General features: G+C 42.5%; 1 protein-coding gene across 1 annotated transcript in view; it reads right to left on the reverse strand.

Moving 5' to 3' along the window:
* Nucleotides 1-16,989, reverse strand: part of LOC120052122 (low-density lipoprotein receptor-related protein 8-like) — a 248,781-nt gene that overhangs the window by 53,881 nt on the left and 177,911 nt on the right. Inside the window, exons 7-9 of the mRNA XM_038998968.1 lie at nucleotides 15,403-15,525; nucleotides 9,223-9,342; nucleotides 8,865-8,990 (exon numbers count right to left, since the gene is read on the reverse strand). Coding sequence (XP_038854896.1) covers nucleotides 8,865-8,990; nucleotides 9,223-9,342; nucleotides 15,403-15,525 — 369 coding nt within the window. The remainder of the gene's footprint in view (nucleotides 1-8,864; nucleotides 8,991-9,222; nucleotides 9,343-15,402; nucleotides 15,526-16,989) is intronic.

The raw sequence follows: 16,989 nt of genomic DNA on the forward strand, positions 1-16,989 counted from the left end.
GCCCCAGTGTTGAGGATCAGCGGGGCAGATGTGTTGTTGCCTACCCTTACCACCTGGGGGCGGCCAATCAGGAAGTCCAGGATCCAGTTGCAGAGGGAGGTATTTAGTTCCAGGGTCCTTAGCTTAGTGATGAGCTTGGAGGGCACTATGGTGTTGAACGCTGAGCTGTAGTCAATGAACAGCACTCTCACATAGGTGTTCCTTTTGTCCAGGTGGGAAAGGGCAGTGTGGAGTGCGATTTAGATTGCGTCATCTGTGGATCTGTTGGGGCGGTATGCGAATTGGAGTGGGTCTAGGGTATCCGGGAGGATGCTGTTGATGTGAGCCATGACAAGCCTTTCAAAGCACTTCATGGCCACAGACGTGAGTGCTACGGGTCTGTAGTCATTTAGGCAGGTTGCCTTTGTGTTCTTAGGCACAGGGACTATGGTGGTCTGCTTGAAACATGTAGGTATTACAGACTCGGTCAGGGAGATGTTAAAAATGTCAGTGAAGACACTTGCCTGTTGGTCTGCGCGTGCTTGGAGTATACGTCCTGATAATCCATCTGGTCCAACGGCATTGTGAATGTTGACCTGTTTAAAGGTCTTGCTCACATCGGCTACCGAGAGCGTTATCACACAGTTGTCCAGAACAACTGCTGCTCTCGTGAATGATTTACTGTTGCTTGCTTCGAAACGAGCATAAAAGGCATTTAGCTCGTCTGGTAGGCTCGTGTCACTGGGCAGCTCGCGTCTGGGTTTCCCTTTGTTGTCAGTAATAGTTTTCAAGCCCTGCCACATCCGGCGAGCGTCAGAGCTGGTGTAGTAGGATTCAATCTTAATCCTGTATTGATGCTTTGCTTGTTTGATGGTTCGTCTGAGGGCATAGAGGGATTTCTTATAAGCGTCCGGATTAGTGTCCCGCTCCTTGAAAGCGGCAGCTCTAGTCTTTAGCTCGATGCGTAAGTTGCCTGTAATCCATGGCTTCTGGTTGGGATATGAACGTACGGTCACTGTGGGGACGACGTCGTCAATGCACTTATTGATGAAGCCGATGACTGAGGTGGTATACTCCTCAATGCCATTAGATGAATCCCGGAACATATCAGTCTGTGGTAGCAAAACAGTCCTGTATCGTAGCATCCGCGTAAACTGATCACTTCCGTATTGAGCGACTCCCTGCTTTAGTTTTTGCTTGTAAGCAGGAATCAGGAGGGCCTTCCGCCGAAGTTGGTCCCTCTCCTTGTTCGGGTGGCGTTCGGCGGTCGAAGTCGCCGCTGATCCTCTTTTCATTTTCCTTTGGTTTTGTCTTGCCTTGTATCACACCTGGTTTCAATCCCATTCATTACATGTTGTGTATTTAACCCTCTGTTCCCCCTCATTGTCCTTGTCGGTGATTGTTTGTTTGTAAGCATTGTGCAAGGTATGTTCTGGTGTGCGACGGGTTTTGTACCCACTTGTTTTATTTTGTATATTTTGGTTTTTGGAGTTTTTGAGCACTTATTAAACTGCTCCGTTTATACCAAGTTTGATCTCCTGCGCCTGACTTCCCTGCCACCAGCACACACCCTTACACCAAGTTCTAAAATTCTCCGGTAGAATGCCCTGCTTTTATTTTGTCACACTCATGACCGTAAGCTATTTTCTGTAACTAGCTCACCATTAACTTGTAAATAATGATCTTGTTGTGAGTTTAGTTAACTGTAATAATGAATACAAATTAGCTAAAGTTAAATAATAGTATAGTATACAAATTAAGAAATGTCAGATTGGAGAGGATTGTCACATTTTCGTATTGACTCAAATGAAACGTGCTATTTCACTATTGAATCACACTTTGTTAGTTGTTTTTCCTTTTCTTTTTCATTTATGTTTAATATAATTTTTGATGCGTCACTTGAGTGGGTTGAGTCACGGACGTGATCTTCCTATCTGGGTTGGCGCCCCCCCTTGGGTTGTGCCGTGGCGGAGATATTTGTGGGCTATACTCGGCCTTGTCTCAGGATGGTAAGTTGGTGATTGAAGATATCGCTCTAGTGGTGTGGGGGCTGTGCTTTGGCAAAGTGGGTGGGGTTATATCCTGCCTGTTTGGCCCTGTCCGGGGGTATCATCGGATGGGGCCACAGTGTCTCCTGTCTCAGCCTCCAGTATTTATGCTGCAGTAGTTTATGTGTCGGGGGGCTAGGGTCAGTCTGTTATATCTGGAGTACTTCTCCTGTCTTATCCGGTTTCCTGTGTGAATTTAAGTATGCTCTCTCTAATTCTCTCTTTCTCTCTTTCTTTCTCTCTCTCGGAGGACCTGAGCCTTAGGACCATGCCTCAGGACTACCTGGCATGATGACTCCTTGCTGTCCCCAGTCCACCTGGCCGGGCTGCTGCTCCAGTTTCAACTGTTCTGCCTGCGGCTATGGAACCCTGACCTGTTCACCGGACGTGCTACCTGTCCCAGACCTGCTGTTTTCAACTCTCTAGAGACAGCAGGAGCGGTAGAGATACTCTTAATGATCGGCTATGAAAAGCCAACTGACATTTACTCCTGAGGTGCTGACTTGTTGCACCCTCGACAACCACTGTGATTATTATTATTTGACCATGCTGGTCATTTATGAACATTTGAACATCTTGGCCATGTTCTGTTATAATCTCCACCCGGCACAGCCAGAAGAGGACTGGCCACCCCTCATAGCCTGGTTCCTCTCTAGGTTTCTTCCTAGGTTTTGGCCTTTCTAGGGAGTTTTTCCTAGCCACCGTGCTTCTACACCTGCATTGCTTGCTGTTTGGGGTTTTAGGTTGGGTTTCTGTACAGCACTTTGAGATATCAGCTGATGTAAGAAGGGCAATATACATTAAATAAATTTGATTTGATGTGTCCATTTTATTTAAATGTATGTTACTGCTGTCTTAGGCCTATTAAGGCCCAATGTGAAAAGGGGTTTATGTTTGTTCACTTGTTTACATGGATATGCTTCTTTAAAAAAAAACTATTTGAAACAAGCCATTACACTTTGTTATTATCATGGCATTTCATTATTCTTATTCAGGTTATCACTTATAAATATTACATCTACAAATGAAGAAATGCCAGGTTGGAGAGGCTCTGTCACATTGAGTCAAAATAAAGATATTGTAACGAATCTCTAGCTCTTCCTCCTCCTCGGACGAGGAGAGGCGAGACGGATCAGATGACCAATATGCAGCGTGGTAGTTTGACATAATGAAATTTATTAAACAAGACGAAAAAACGAACTACACTTGAATTAACAAAATAACAAAACGAAGTAGACAGACCTGGAGATGAGAACTTACATACAACGAAGAACGCACGAACAGGTACAGACTACAAAACAAACGAACGAACGATACAGTCCCATGTGGTACCAACATACAAACACAGGAGACAACCACCCACAACAAACAATGTGAAACAACCTACCTTAATATGGCTCTCAATCAGAGGAAACGTAAACCACCTGCCTCTAATTGAGAACCATATCAGGTAACCCATTAACCAACATAGATACACATAACATAGAATGCCCACCCCAACTCACGCCCTGACCGACTAAACACATACAAAACAACAGAAAACAGGTCAGGAACGTGACAGATATATGCAACTAATTATGACAAATGCTAAGAAAATGTTGAGCAATGTAATAAAGTAACGACCTTTCAAATAAGTTATGTTACACGTTATGTTGGCTGGCAATTTGTTATGCTACGCTATTCTTACGAACCGCGTAGCATTACAACAGTATGCACAGGTATGTTTGCTAGCTACATAACGTTAGTTGGCTACTAATACATTGAACTTGCAGGTATATTAACTATATGCTATCTAACTAACTACCCAACGTTTATTGACTTGATTATTCACATCATTCTTAGCTAAGTGGTATATTCGTTGTGCGTTCCAATGGACATTGTTCATTCTGGCTATCTACTCCGATTTCAGAGCACTCGCGCGCCGAATAACTGATTTACGAACGCTCAACACCCGTTGAATATGGCCGATGTCAGTAAACGTCGGCAAAAACAAAAAACGGTATTAAATTGTTTACAGCGGCACAGTTACAGTCACCAATTCTCTGGTTAACATGAAAACAGCCTAACCAGCTCTGCTAGGGCGAGTAAAATGGTCAGAGTGAAGTGTTCTCTCATTTGTGTCTGGAAGTAGCTAGCAAGCTAGACAACGTTAGCCAGTTAGTTTGGATGCTTGGCTGCCGTTGAACGCTGGGATCAATCCTACTCCTCAGCCAGTGGCATAGTGCGCTATGAACGCTCAGAGAGTGAAATGCTCTGAATTTAAGAACGGACAATCTGACATTATTTGAACTGGCTAGCCAGAAAACGTAACATTAGCTAACGAGAGGAGAGAGAGAGAGCGAGAGAGTATTTTCCCCTTTTTGTACTTTAACTATTTGCACATCGTTACAACACTGTACATAGCCATAATATGACATTTTAAATGTCTCTATTCCGTTGCAACTTTTGGGAGTGTAACGTTTACTGTTTATTTTGTATTGTTTATTTCACTTTTGTTTATTATCTATTTCACTTGCTTTGGCAATGCAAAAGTATTTTTCCCATGCCAATAAAGCCCATTGAGAGAGAGAGAGTGGGGGGGGGGGGGGGGGGGCAGGGGAAACGGCTGGTTAAACAGTCGGGAGTCATCCAGGCATTGGATCTTCTCCCTCTGACCTGTCCATATGGCTGTTGCTTTCCTGTTTCTCGTTTTCCCTCTCTTCCTCTTCCATATCCCTCTTTTTGTCCTCTTCTCTCTGATCCTACTCTTTTCCTCTGCCTTGCCTATCTCTCTGCGTCTCTGTATTTTTCTCCTCAGTCCCTCTTACTACTCTCTCCCTTACTTTTAGTCTCTTTCCTCTCTCTCACTATGCTCCCTCCCTCCCTTCCTCCCTCCATTTAAATATATAACAGTGCAGTGTCCTTCCGAGCATCTGTTAAGACAAGCAGCAATGTCATCCAGCTCTGTCTCGTATGGCCGTACCTCTGCTCAGCTCAGCCCCAGTCTGTCATGAGACTAGAACAGAGGCTATAGAGCAGACACAGACACCAGGACTGGATGGGCTCAATCCCAAACAGTGCTCTCTAAAGTGCTAGTCTGACATGGATCTAATGGATTATACAGGAAGGGTTTATTTCCAAAAGTAGTTATTTCTCTCCCTCCTCCCTCTCCAGGAGCGATCATCTGATTATGAAGGAAAAACTGCACACCTCAGTGTTTATGAAAATAGAGTTAGTATAGATTTAACTGTTTGCGTGATGTGGATTGGGCTGTAAAACAGACGGTTTTGCGATGTAGAGAATGCCGCAGTACAATTGCAGACACAGGCACACACAAATGCACGAATGCACAAAGGAAACAGTGGGAGCCAATCAGTTAGTCATTAACTGTTAGTGAGTGATACTGCACCCAGGGTAAACAAAATAACAATACAATTAAACTACTGTGGTGAGATGACTTGTGGGAATCAACTTGCCGAACTGTACTTGTAGGAGAACTGGAGAGAGCTGTTCAGCTCATAACAATGAACGAAACATGTGAACCTAACATGACACCAACCTGGGAGTCGTAGTTTTAATTAGCTAACACACTGTTCATAGTAACTAAAGAGCCATATGGGATACTTTTGTCTAAATCAATATGTGTGGTAAGCTAAGATTAAAACTGGCAAAACACTTCAGAAAGTAAGTCAAATAAGTATTCTTATAATGCTTTCTCTATCCAGCCTCCAAGGGCCTAAGTTAAGACTATATTCAGGCATTTCCAGTGAGCAGTAAAAAAAAGTTCAAAGTGTTTGAATAAAAAGCTGTAATAATGGGCCAATGTCCTTGAATCTGTGTTTGGATGAAGGGTAATAATGGTATGGAGTTCCCTGAACACGGCTTTGTGCCTTCAGGCCAGAACACAAATAGAGCCTGAAGTTTCCGGCTCAGTGTGATGTGCTTTAACGACATCGTCACTTCAGCTGTCAGCTCCTGTAAATGTAATAAACCTAACACAGTGGAATGTGAGCGTGTGTTATCTGTAAATTGGTGTGAGTGTGTGCATCGCTGAGAACGCACGAGGTTGCGCGTCTGTTGATGTGTGGGTGTGCGAGTCATATCAAATCTACTTATAAAGCCCCTCTTACATCAGCTGATATCTCAAAGTGCTGTACAGAAACCCGGCCTAAAACCCCAAACAGCAAGCAATGCAGGTGTAGAAGCACGAGTGTATGTGGGCGGCAGGTTTTTCTCCGAAACTTCACTATTACCACTACACTTTGTTATTATCAGTAGCATTTCATTATTATTATTCAAGTTACTACCTCTAAAATTTAGTCTAGTACACAAATTAAGAAATGTCAGATTGGAGAGGATTGTCACATTTTCGCATTGACTCAAAAGAAACGTGCTATTTCACTATTGAATCACACTTTGTTCGTTGTTTTTCCTTTTCTTTTCTTTGTCATTTATATTTCATATCATTTGTGATGTTTACATTTGATTAAAATGTATGTTACTGCTGTCTTAGGCCTATAAGGCCCAATGTGAAAAGGGGTTTCTGTTTGTTCACTTGTTTACATGAATATGCTTCTTTAAAAAAAAACGATTTGAAACAAGCCATTACACTTTGTTATTATCATGGCATTTCATTATTCTTATTCAGGTTATCACTTATAAATATTACATCTACAAATGAAGAAATCCTAGGTTGGAGAGGCTCTGTCGCATTGAGTCAAAATAAAGATATATGCAGCCCACCTGGTGTTCAACCTTCCCAAATTCTCCCATGTCACCCCGCTCCCCTGCACACTACACTGGCTTCCAGTCGAAGCTCTCATCCTCTACAAGACCATGGTACTTGGCTACGGAGCAGCAAGAGGAACTTCCCCTCCCTGCCTTCAGGCTCCGCAGAAAAACCCTACGACCTAATTGTGCACTAACGTTAATTGTAAGTCGCTCTGGAAAAGAGCATCTGCTAAATGACTAAAATGTCAATCTAAAAATGTATATGCCTACCTTGTCTTTGTCTGTTGCCTTTTCCACATATGAAAATATTAAATACTGATCCTATTTCGACGCAAAAATCCATTCATACAAGTGCGATGGGTTTTCTCCCACTTTTCCCCGGAATATCCGCGTAACGTCACAAACCCTGCTACTGCGGTCACTCGATGGCGAGAGGGCGCCGTAATGAGAAAAATAATGTAGCCTAAGCTACTGAAAATAGGTCTTTAATCAGATGAAATCTTGACAGGAGCGTTTGATTCTCATTAAAGAGATGTCCAGACATGCTACTTTAGGAAACTTTCTGAATAGCCCTATAGAGAGAATCAGCGAACTCACAGCCCGTAAAATGACCTGTCAATCAAAGCCACCAGAGTATGTCAGAGAAAAGAGCAAATATTTATATTTTCCTTAATACGTATAAAAAAAACCTAGGCCACCGTAGGCTTTCCGAAAGTAGGTTAGATGAATTGATAAGGAAAGTACAGTACGAAGAGGAGTGAGACAGCTATGCGATAGTAGGATAATGACATTGACAATCGTTAAAATAGAAACAAATACACGCAACATGTCCATAGCCATTTTTTCACTGTTGATTAGTCTATAAATAAAGAGTAGAGTCTGTATCAAATTATACCATGCCTGGTTGGAGACAACATTAGCTCATTATAGGCCTCAGAGTCAGAAGAAACTCATTTGAATAATTAATGAATAGTCAGACACATCCAACCTTTTTTCAAAAGAATACCAATTTATGTATCTACTAGCAAGCAATGAAAACGAGCATTGTATACAAGAAAGTCCACACTTCAAACTATTTTCTCCCCCTGAAGTGCCATAGCCTATCGTCTAGCGCTTCTACAACCCCGCACATCAGACGGTTTAGCAGCTGGAGCATCAAACGAGAGTTGGAAAGAGGAGATGTTCAATAGACAGACTAAGTTTAACGAAACAATCGCTTATGATCATTAGTAAACACCTCCTGCTATTAGATCAAGTTGATCTACGTTAATAACGTTAATCCCAAAAATGTTTCTACCAAAATGAATGTGTGCCTATTTAAATGGTTCTCGCGGTTGTTTCATTTTCACGGCGGCCTTCATCCATAACCGTCAGTTACACGGTTATTCAGTTACCGTCACAGCCCTACAAGGAACTATTATAATAATACACACATACACACACACACAGAGACACACTGTCCCCCTCCCTTCCGCTCTAATAATAAACGGACAGAGCTTTCTGAGAGCGTGTATATGCTCACTCTAACAGTAATAAAGACGTGCGTTCTCGGATGGAAGGTAATCAATGGCCTTTTCCACGCCACTTAGAGCAAAGCCGAGCCAGTTCCCGCTTAAGCCCCCTCATTATCATGTAATGATCCAACCTAAGAATGATGATGCTAATCACAAACCATGTGTTTCTCTACAGTCGGAGTCTGAGAGAGGGCCCAAAGTTAAGACCAGGGCATTGATTTCTATTCATGGCCAGGCTAGCGTGTTTACCGTGGGGCACGGTGAGGGACAATGCCTGGCTGTGTCCTACAGTGCCCTGACAGGTCCCCCATAGCAAGGGAGAGACATGGAGGGAATGGTTCTCTTTTAATTACCGCCCAGAGAGGCAAAGGCAAATATTTGCCTTTTCCGACCGCCCTGCATACAAAGAAAGTCCTTTCATATTGGACGGGCTGAGAACAGACGGTGATGTTGCTGGGTTGTGTGTGTGTGTGTGTGTGTGTGTGTGTGTGTGTGTGTGTGTGTGTGTGTGTGTGTGTGTGTGTGTGTGTGTGTGTATGCATGCTTGTGCGCATGTATGTGTGTCCATGTCTCTTCTGTGGTTGCTGGGGACATTATGGGCTGTCTCACTCACCCACGGCCTTGCAGGATTTGGTGCTGGGGTCCATCTCATAGCCCTCGTAACATTCACACTTGTAGTCTCCTTTGTAGTTGACGCAGATCTGGCCGCAGGCGTCAGGGTTCTCACACTCGTCTATGTCTGAGGAGGGATATCAGAAGCACATCAATTACACTGGACACACTGTCTCTACTAAGACAGGATGGACAGCAGGATAGAGAGATATCTGGGACATTTACTCTAAGTAGCTACCGTCTGGAAAGAGAGAGTGCGAGAAGAGAAGGAAATGTGTGGGAGATTGAGGGAGCAATTTTCAGAGAGCGCAATCATTGGTAAGGCTTGGCTGAGAGGGACATATTGTATGGGAATCTACCTCCACAGGTCTTCTTGTCCATTAGTTTGTATCCAGCGGGACAGTCACACTCATAGCCGATCCTCCGGTCTCTGCAGATGTGAGAGCAGCCTCCATTGTTGTCTGCGCACTCATTCACACCTAGAAAGAGAGGGATGAAGGGAGAAATAGAGGAAGGGGAGTCAAACATAAATAAAACAACCAAGATATTGGTCTATTTGTGTGTGTGTGTGTGTGTGTGTGTGTCTGAGGTGGCCTCTAGGGGAATGTGCTGCTATCAGACACCTGGAACCGTTCCAGAATGCACTGGGGCTCAGAAGGGGATGGCTTCGCACCAGGTGCCCCTCGCTAATCTGATTTCCTTTGGGGAGCAGGTTTCCTCCCCTTATCCCTCTATCCATTCCGGCTTCTCCTCCCCTTATCCATTCATCCCTCCTCCTATCCCTCTATCTAGCCCTCCTACTCCTCCTCCTATCCCTCCTCCTTACCTTCCTCTATCATCCCTCCTCCTATCCCTTTATCCATTCCTCCTCCTTACCTTCCCTCTCTTTCATTCTGCTCCCCTTTCAGTATCCATCCTCCCGTACCCCCCTCTTTCTCTCTCCATCATTCCTTATATCACTTTATCTCGCTCTTTTCCTGTCTCCCCGTCACCCTCCCTCCCATAAGCAGGGCTTTACAGTGCTACGATTTGTGTCGTTTTTATTTGGCAGCACCATGCCCCTAGGAAAGAAAATAAACACCCAACTGCGGATTACCACTTCAATCTCTCAAATATTTTCCATTGTGCTCCTACATTTCTTTGTGTGCTCCTACATTTCTTTGTGTGCTCCTACATTTCTTTGTGTGCTCCTACATTTCCTTGTGTGCTCCTACATTTCTATTTGTGCTCCTTGTAAAACATTTCAGCGTAGAGCCCTGATAAGCCTAGCGGGTAGAGTGGGGTTGAGAGCTGACACTTCATTATTGGTACAGTCATGCGTGAGAGGAAGACAGGGGAGGCTGGAGGATGTTGTACAAACACAAGCTGGTCATCTATGAATATCTTAACTTCCATGTTAATGAATAACAAACAGTACATGTCCACTTATACTATAGCTGGAGAATGTGACATTAAGATAAAACAAGACCGGCAAATATACAGCTTCAGCGATACACAAATCAATGTAATGTAATACAATTCCAACAGAACATAAATATGTACGTCAAAGTAAAGAGATCTAATGTCACAGAGCTATGTACAATGGGTAACAAAAATATTCACCCCCCCCTTGGATTTTGTCACATTTTGTTGCATTTAATTGTGATGTTTTTGTCATTGATCTGGAAAAAATACTCCGGAATGTCAAAATTAATAAAAATGTAAAAACTATAATATACACTGAACAAAAATATAAACGCAACATGTAAAGTGTTGGTCCCATGTTTCATGAGCTGAAATAAAAGATCCCAGAAATGTTCCATACACACAGAAAGCTTATTTCTCAAAAATGTGGTGCACAAATTTGTTTACACCCCTGTTAGTCAGTATTTGAGCCTTTATCAAGATAATCTATCCACCTGACAGGTGTGGCATATCAAGAAGCTGATTAAACAGCATGATCATTACACAGGTGCACCTTGTGCTGGGAACAATAAAGGGCCACACAACACAATGCCACAGGTGTCTCAAGTTTTGAGGGAGAGTGCAATTGTCATGATGACTGCAGGAATGTCCACCAGAGCTGTTGTACATTTCTCTACCATAATAACGTTGTCTTAGAGAATTTAGCAGAACGTCCGACCAGGCTCACAACTGCAGACCACGTGTAACCACGGCAGCCCAGGACCTCCACATCTGGTTTCTTCACCTGCGGGATCGTCCGAGGGGAGGGGGTGGGTGCTGAGGAGTATTTCTGTCTGTAATAAAGCCCTTTTGTGGGGAAAAACTCATTCTAATTGGCTGGGCCTGGCTCCCGAGTGGGTGGGCCTATGCCCTCCCAGGTCGACCCATTGCTGCATCCCTGCCCAGTTGTGAAATCCATATATTAGGGCTGAATTTATTTATTTAAATTGACCGATTTCCTCATATGAATTGTTGCATGTTGAAATTGTTGCATGTTTATATTTTTATTCAGTATAGTTGTTGCATACAGATGTAGGATCTTAATTGTATTATTTAATACAAATTTAAGAACTATAATATAGATGTTGCATATAGATGTAGGATCTTAATTTGAGCCAGTTTGCTACAGCAGAAGAATAATCCTGCAGCAAAAGGAAATGTGAATTATTATGAGGAAAAGTATTTAGACCTCTTGACTTTTTCCACATTTTGTTACGTTACAGCCTTATTCCTCAGCAATCTACACACAATACCCCATAATGACAAAGTGATAACCGATTTATAGAGATTTTTGCATAAAAAACAGAAATACCTTATTTACGTAAGTATTAAGACCCTTTGCTATGACACTCGAAATTGAGCTCAGGTGCATCCTGTTTCCATTGATCATCCTTGAGAGGTTTCTACAACTTGATTGGAGTCTACCTGTGGTAAATTCAATTGATTGGACATGATTTATATATGCCTATATAAGGTCCCACAGTTGACAGTGCATGTCAGAGTAAAAACCAAGCCATGAGGTTGAAGGAATTGTCTGTAGAGATCTGAGACAGTATTGTGTCGAGGCACAGATCTGGGGAAGGGTACCAAAACATTTCTGCAGCATTGAAGGTCCCCAAGAACACAGTGGCCTCCATCATTCTTAAATAGAAGAAGTTTGGAACCACTAAGACTCTTCCTAGAGCTGGCCGCCCAGCCAAACTAAGCAATCGGGGGAGAAGGGCCTTGGTCAGTGAGGTGACCAAGAACCCGATGGTCACTCTGACAAAGCTCTAGAGTTCCTCTGTGGAGATGGGAGAACCTTCCAGAAGGACAATCATCTCTGCAGCACTCCAGCAATCAGGCCTTTATGGTAGTGGCCAGACGGAAGCCACTCCACAGTAAAAGGCACATGACAGTCTGCTTGGAGTTTGCCAAAAGGCACCTAAATACTGTCAGACCATGAGAAACAAGATTCTCTGGTCTGATGAAACCAAGATTGAAGTCTTTGGCCTGAATGCCAAGCGTCATGTCTGGAGGAAACCTGGCACCATCCCTACGGTGAAGCATGGTGGTGGCAGCATCATGCTGGTGGTGGCAGCATCATCATGTTTTTCAGCGGCAGGGACTGCGAAACAAGTCAGCATCGAAGCAAAGATGAACGGAGCAAAGTACCGAGAGATCCTTGATGAAAACCTGCTCCAGAGCATTCAGGACTTCAGGTTCACCTTCCAACAGGAGTGGCTTCGGGACAAGTCTCTGAATGTCCTTAAGTGGCCCAGCCAGAGCCCGGACTTGAACCCGATCGAACATCTCTGGAAAGACCTAAAAATAGCTGTGCAGCAATGCCCTCCATCCAAATTGACAGAGCTTGAGAGGATCTGCAGAGAAGAATTGGAGAAACTCCCCAAATACAGGTGTGCCAAGCTTGTAGCGTCATACCCAAGAAGACTCGAGGCTGTAATCGCTGCCAAAGGTGCTTCAACAAAGTACTGAGTAAAAGGTCTGAATACGTATGTAAATGTGATATTTCAGTTGTTTATTCTTGAAAAATGAGCAAAAACTAGTTTTTACTTCGCCATTATGGGGTATTGAGTGTAGATTTAATCAATTTTAGAATAAGGCTGTAACTAAGAAAAAGTCAAGGGGTCTTTCCCCTTTGGAAATACTTTCCAAATGCACAGTAATTAAGGGCCATTTTTTTAAGGGGTTGAAACATTTTTATTATGGCAAATCAAGTCTCACATTTTAAGGTGGAAATTCAAAATGTTAGAAGCCTTTTTAAACCTTGAGTTTGCGTAGAATTCTCAGCAACAAAAGAGTGATCAAATTTAAGTCCTACATCTGTAAATATTCACCCCTTTTTTCAGGCAAGCCTGAATTAGTTCATGATTAAAACGTGGTTTTAACAAATCACATAATAAGTTACACGGACTCACTGTGTGAAATAATAGAGGTTGAAATTATTTTTTCAAGACTACCTCTTCCTCTGTACCCCATACATGCAACATCTGTAAGGTCCCTTGGTCAAGTGTTGAATTTCAAGCACAGATTAAACTACAAAGACCAGGGAGCTTTATGAAAAGCCTTATAAAGGGCAGTGGTTGGTAGATGATTAACAATAACACATCCGATATTTAATATCTCTTTAAGTATGTCAAGTGAATAATGATGCTGTCGATAATGTATTAAACCACCCAGACACATCAAAGATTCAGTAATCCTTCTGAACTGAGCTGCAGAACAGGAAGTAAACTGCTCAGGGATGTCACCATGAGGTCATTGGTGATTTTAAAACAGCTACAGAGCTCAATGGCTGTGATGGAAGAAAACTGAGGATGGATCAACAACATTGTAGTGACTCCACAATAATTACCTAAATGACAGGGTGAAAAGAAGAATACAAATGTACAGAATAGAAATATTCCAAAACATGTATCCCGTATGCAAACAAGGCACTAAAGTAATACTGCAAAAAAAAAACATGGGAAAGGAATATATTTTTGGCCTAAATGCAAAGCCTTATGTTTGGGGCAAATCCAACAAAACACATCACTGAGTAACTGCCTCCCTATTTTCATGCATCATGTTATGGATATGCTTTTTCAGGATAAAAAAAAACTGCATGGCGTGAATCACAAGTCAAATACTAGAGGAAAACCTGCTTCAGTCTGCTTTACACCAGATACTGGGAGAGGAAGTTGTTGCCTGACAAACAGACTTGCTGTTTTAGCTAACCAAACCATCAGTCTTAGTTTGCTATTATGAAAATCAAATTCAACAATTCCAATAATGTTTTCAATTTGACTTTTGGTTTCAAAAGCAGCTCAAACATTGAACATGTAAGAATTAACTATAGCCATGAATTCTACCGCGCATTATAGGGAAATAATGCACACTCTAGAGTGCCGTTCAAGCCAATCAGAAATGTGTATTTAACAATCCCATGATGTAAGTAAAAAAATATTTGAAGAAATAATTTTCAAATATGTCATTGGGCTCATATCTTGAGCTAGAAATAATATTGTAGAAAAATAGATTTTCATTCATTTTGGAGTAGCATGTCTTTTTTTAAAGTCACCAGAACTGAGCTTCTCAGTCCTTCTACATAAAAATGTAACTTCAGCCACTCTGCAACCTTTTCCCCCAAGCTGTAATCGCTGCCAAAGGAGTTTCTAACATGTTTTGACTCAGGGGTATCAATACGACTGTTTTGGAGCTGAAGTGAGAGAAAATTAACTCCCGTTTTGGAGTGAAATGTTGTCCATTCACATGTCAAATGTTTCCTCACTACAATATATGATCATGATACGTTACATTGTGTTCATGTTTAACTGACGAAAAAATCCATGGGGGGGGGGGGGGGGGCGCATGCTAATCGGTTAGCATGGTAACCGGAGCTCATGCAGAGTCAATGGAACAAACTAGCTAGCCATTTACATTTCATTTTTTTGTATGTTTAACTAGCTGGCTAGCTAGCTTTATGCCATTCACATTTTTCTAGCTTATGATAATGAAGTTGGCTAAATCTAGTTATCCTTACGTCTGCATTTACATCGACTTGACTGGCAGCAGTTTGAGTGGATGGACAGAGCAGGGGCAACACCTCTTGATTGCTTGTTTGTTAGCTGATGAAATTCAGTACAGCTGTGGCAGTCATCTGGCAAAAACGAGTTATAGGAGATGAGTAAATGAATGTTGAAATTCTGTTTTAAAGCTCTATGCTTCATATGTCATCTATTATTCAAGTCCATGTTGCTCATTGCACATCATTGCTCCAGTGTCTCATACCCCTCTCCGTTGCCAGCAATTTTGCTCAGCAATATTGCCTAAACAAATTGCATGTGTATTATCTATGATGGAGCGCTAATCCATATGGTGCCTTATGGGTAATGTAGTCTGAGCATGTTTCCTTGCTGTGAACAACCTCAAGGGAAGAGTTGGTATTTTGACGGTAACGAGCGAGCTGAGAATTATCCTGATTTATTCCCCCTCGATCAAATGAAGCTCCGATTACTACCAGAGTGACCATCTGCATGTCAACTGGATGCTAATAGGTGTGTGTGTGTGTGTTGGGTGTGTGCCGGCGTGCGTGGATGTATCCGTGTGTGTCTTACCGCACTCCTTCATAGGTTCGTCTGACCAGTCCTTGCAGTCTTTGATGGCATCACACACCTTGCTGCTGTCGATACACTCTCCATTCTTGCACATAAACTTCCTGGGGCCATCACACTTAGTGGCTGGGAAAGAGAGAGGGTAGAAAAATACACAGATCATTACCTTGCAAAAGCTTACAACAAGTGTTTGATTTCCAATGCGTATCCCTACTCTGATTCCTCGGGCCAGATAGCATAAAATAGGTAATCTGCTTTCCAGACACTGCTATTAGCCTGGGGGTGGGGTTATAAAATAAGTAACAATGATAATTTGGTAGCTTAGCACTCTGTACCTGCAGTAGAGAAGATGATAGTGTATTAATACAAAATACACTATATATACAAAATTATTTGGATACCCATTGACATTAGTGGATTCAGCTATTTCAGCCACTATTTTCAGTCATTAGATCATTTATTTTGGTACAGTCCATATGTAACTTGTTTTTGGTCACAGGTCCAGGAATGGCTGAAGAATTGCAACATATACCTGGAGCTAACACAGATAATAAAACAAATATATATATTTTAAAAAGATATGTGAATATATATATATATATACACACTGTTCAAAAAAATAAAGGGAACACTTAAACAACACAATGTAACTCCAAGTCAATCACACTTCTGTGAAATTAAACTGTCCACTTAGGAAGCAATACTGATTGACAATAAATTTCACATGCTGTTGTGCAAATGGAATAGACAACAGGTGAAAATTATAGGCAATTAGCAAGACACCCCCAATAAAGGAGTGGTTCTGCAGGTGGTGACCACAGACCACTTCTCAGTTCCTATGCTTCCTGGCTGATGTTTTGGTCACTTTTGAATGCTGGCGGTGCTTTCACTCTAGTGGTAGCATGAGACGGAGTCTACAACCCACACAAGTGGCTCAGGTAGTGCAGCTCATCCAGGATGGCACATCAATGCGAGCTGTGGCAAGAAGGTTTGCTGTGTCTGTCAGCGTACTGTCCAGAGCATGGAGGCGCTACCAGGAGACAGGCCAGTACATCAGGAGACGTGGAGGAGGCCGTAGGAGGGCAACAACCCAGCAGCAGGACCGCTACCTCCGCCTTTGTGCAAGGAGGAGCACTGCCAGAGCCCTGCAAAATGACCTCCAGCAGGCCACAAATGTGCAAACTTTCAAAGTATTGAAGAAATGATGGGCTGTCATTTCTCTTTGCTTATTTGAGCTGTTCTTGACATAATATAGACTTGGTCTTTTACCAAATAGGGCTATCTTGTGTACCTTGTCACAACACAACTGATTGGCTCAAACACATTAAGAAGGAAATAAATTCATTTAAGTGCATTCCAGGTGACTACCTCATGAAGCTGGTTGAGAGAATTCCAAGAGTGTGCAAAGCTGTCATCAAGGCAAAGGGGTGCTACTTTGAAGAATCTCAAATATAAAATATATTTGGATTTGTTTAACACATTTTTGGTTACTACAACAGTTTGGGGAAGGCCCAGTGCACAAAGCGAGGTGCATACAGAAATGCTTTGTCGAGATCGGTGTGGAAGAACTTGACTGGCCTGCACAGAGCC

The sequence above is a fragment of the Salvelinus namaycush genome, chromosome 8 (genome assembly GCF_016432855.1).
Source record: "Salvelinus namaycush isolate Seneca chromosome 8, SaNama_1.0, whole genome shotgun sequence".
In the NCBI taxonomy this organism is placed as follows: domain Eukaryota; kingdom Metazoa; phylum Chordata; class Actinopteri; order Salmoniformes; family Salmonidae; genus Salvelinus; species Salvelinus namaycush.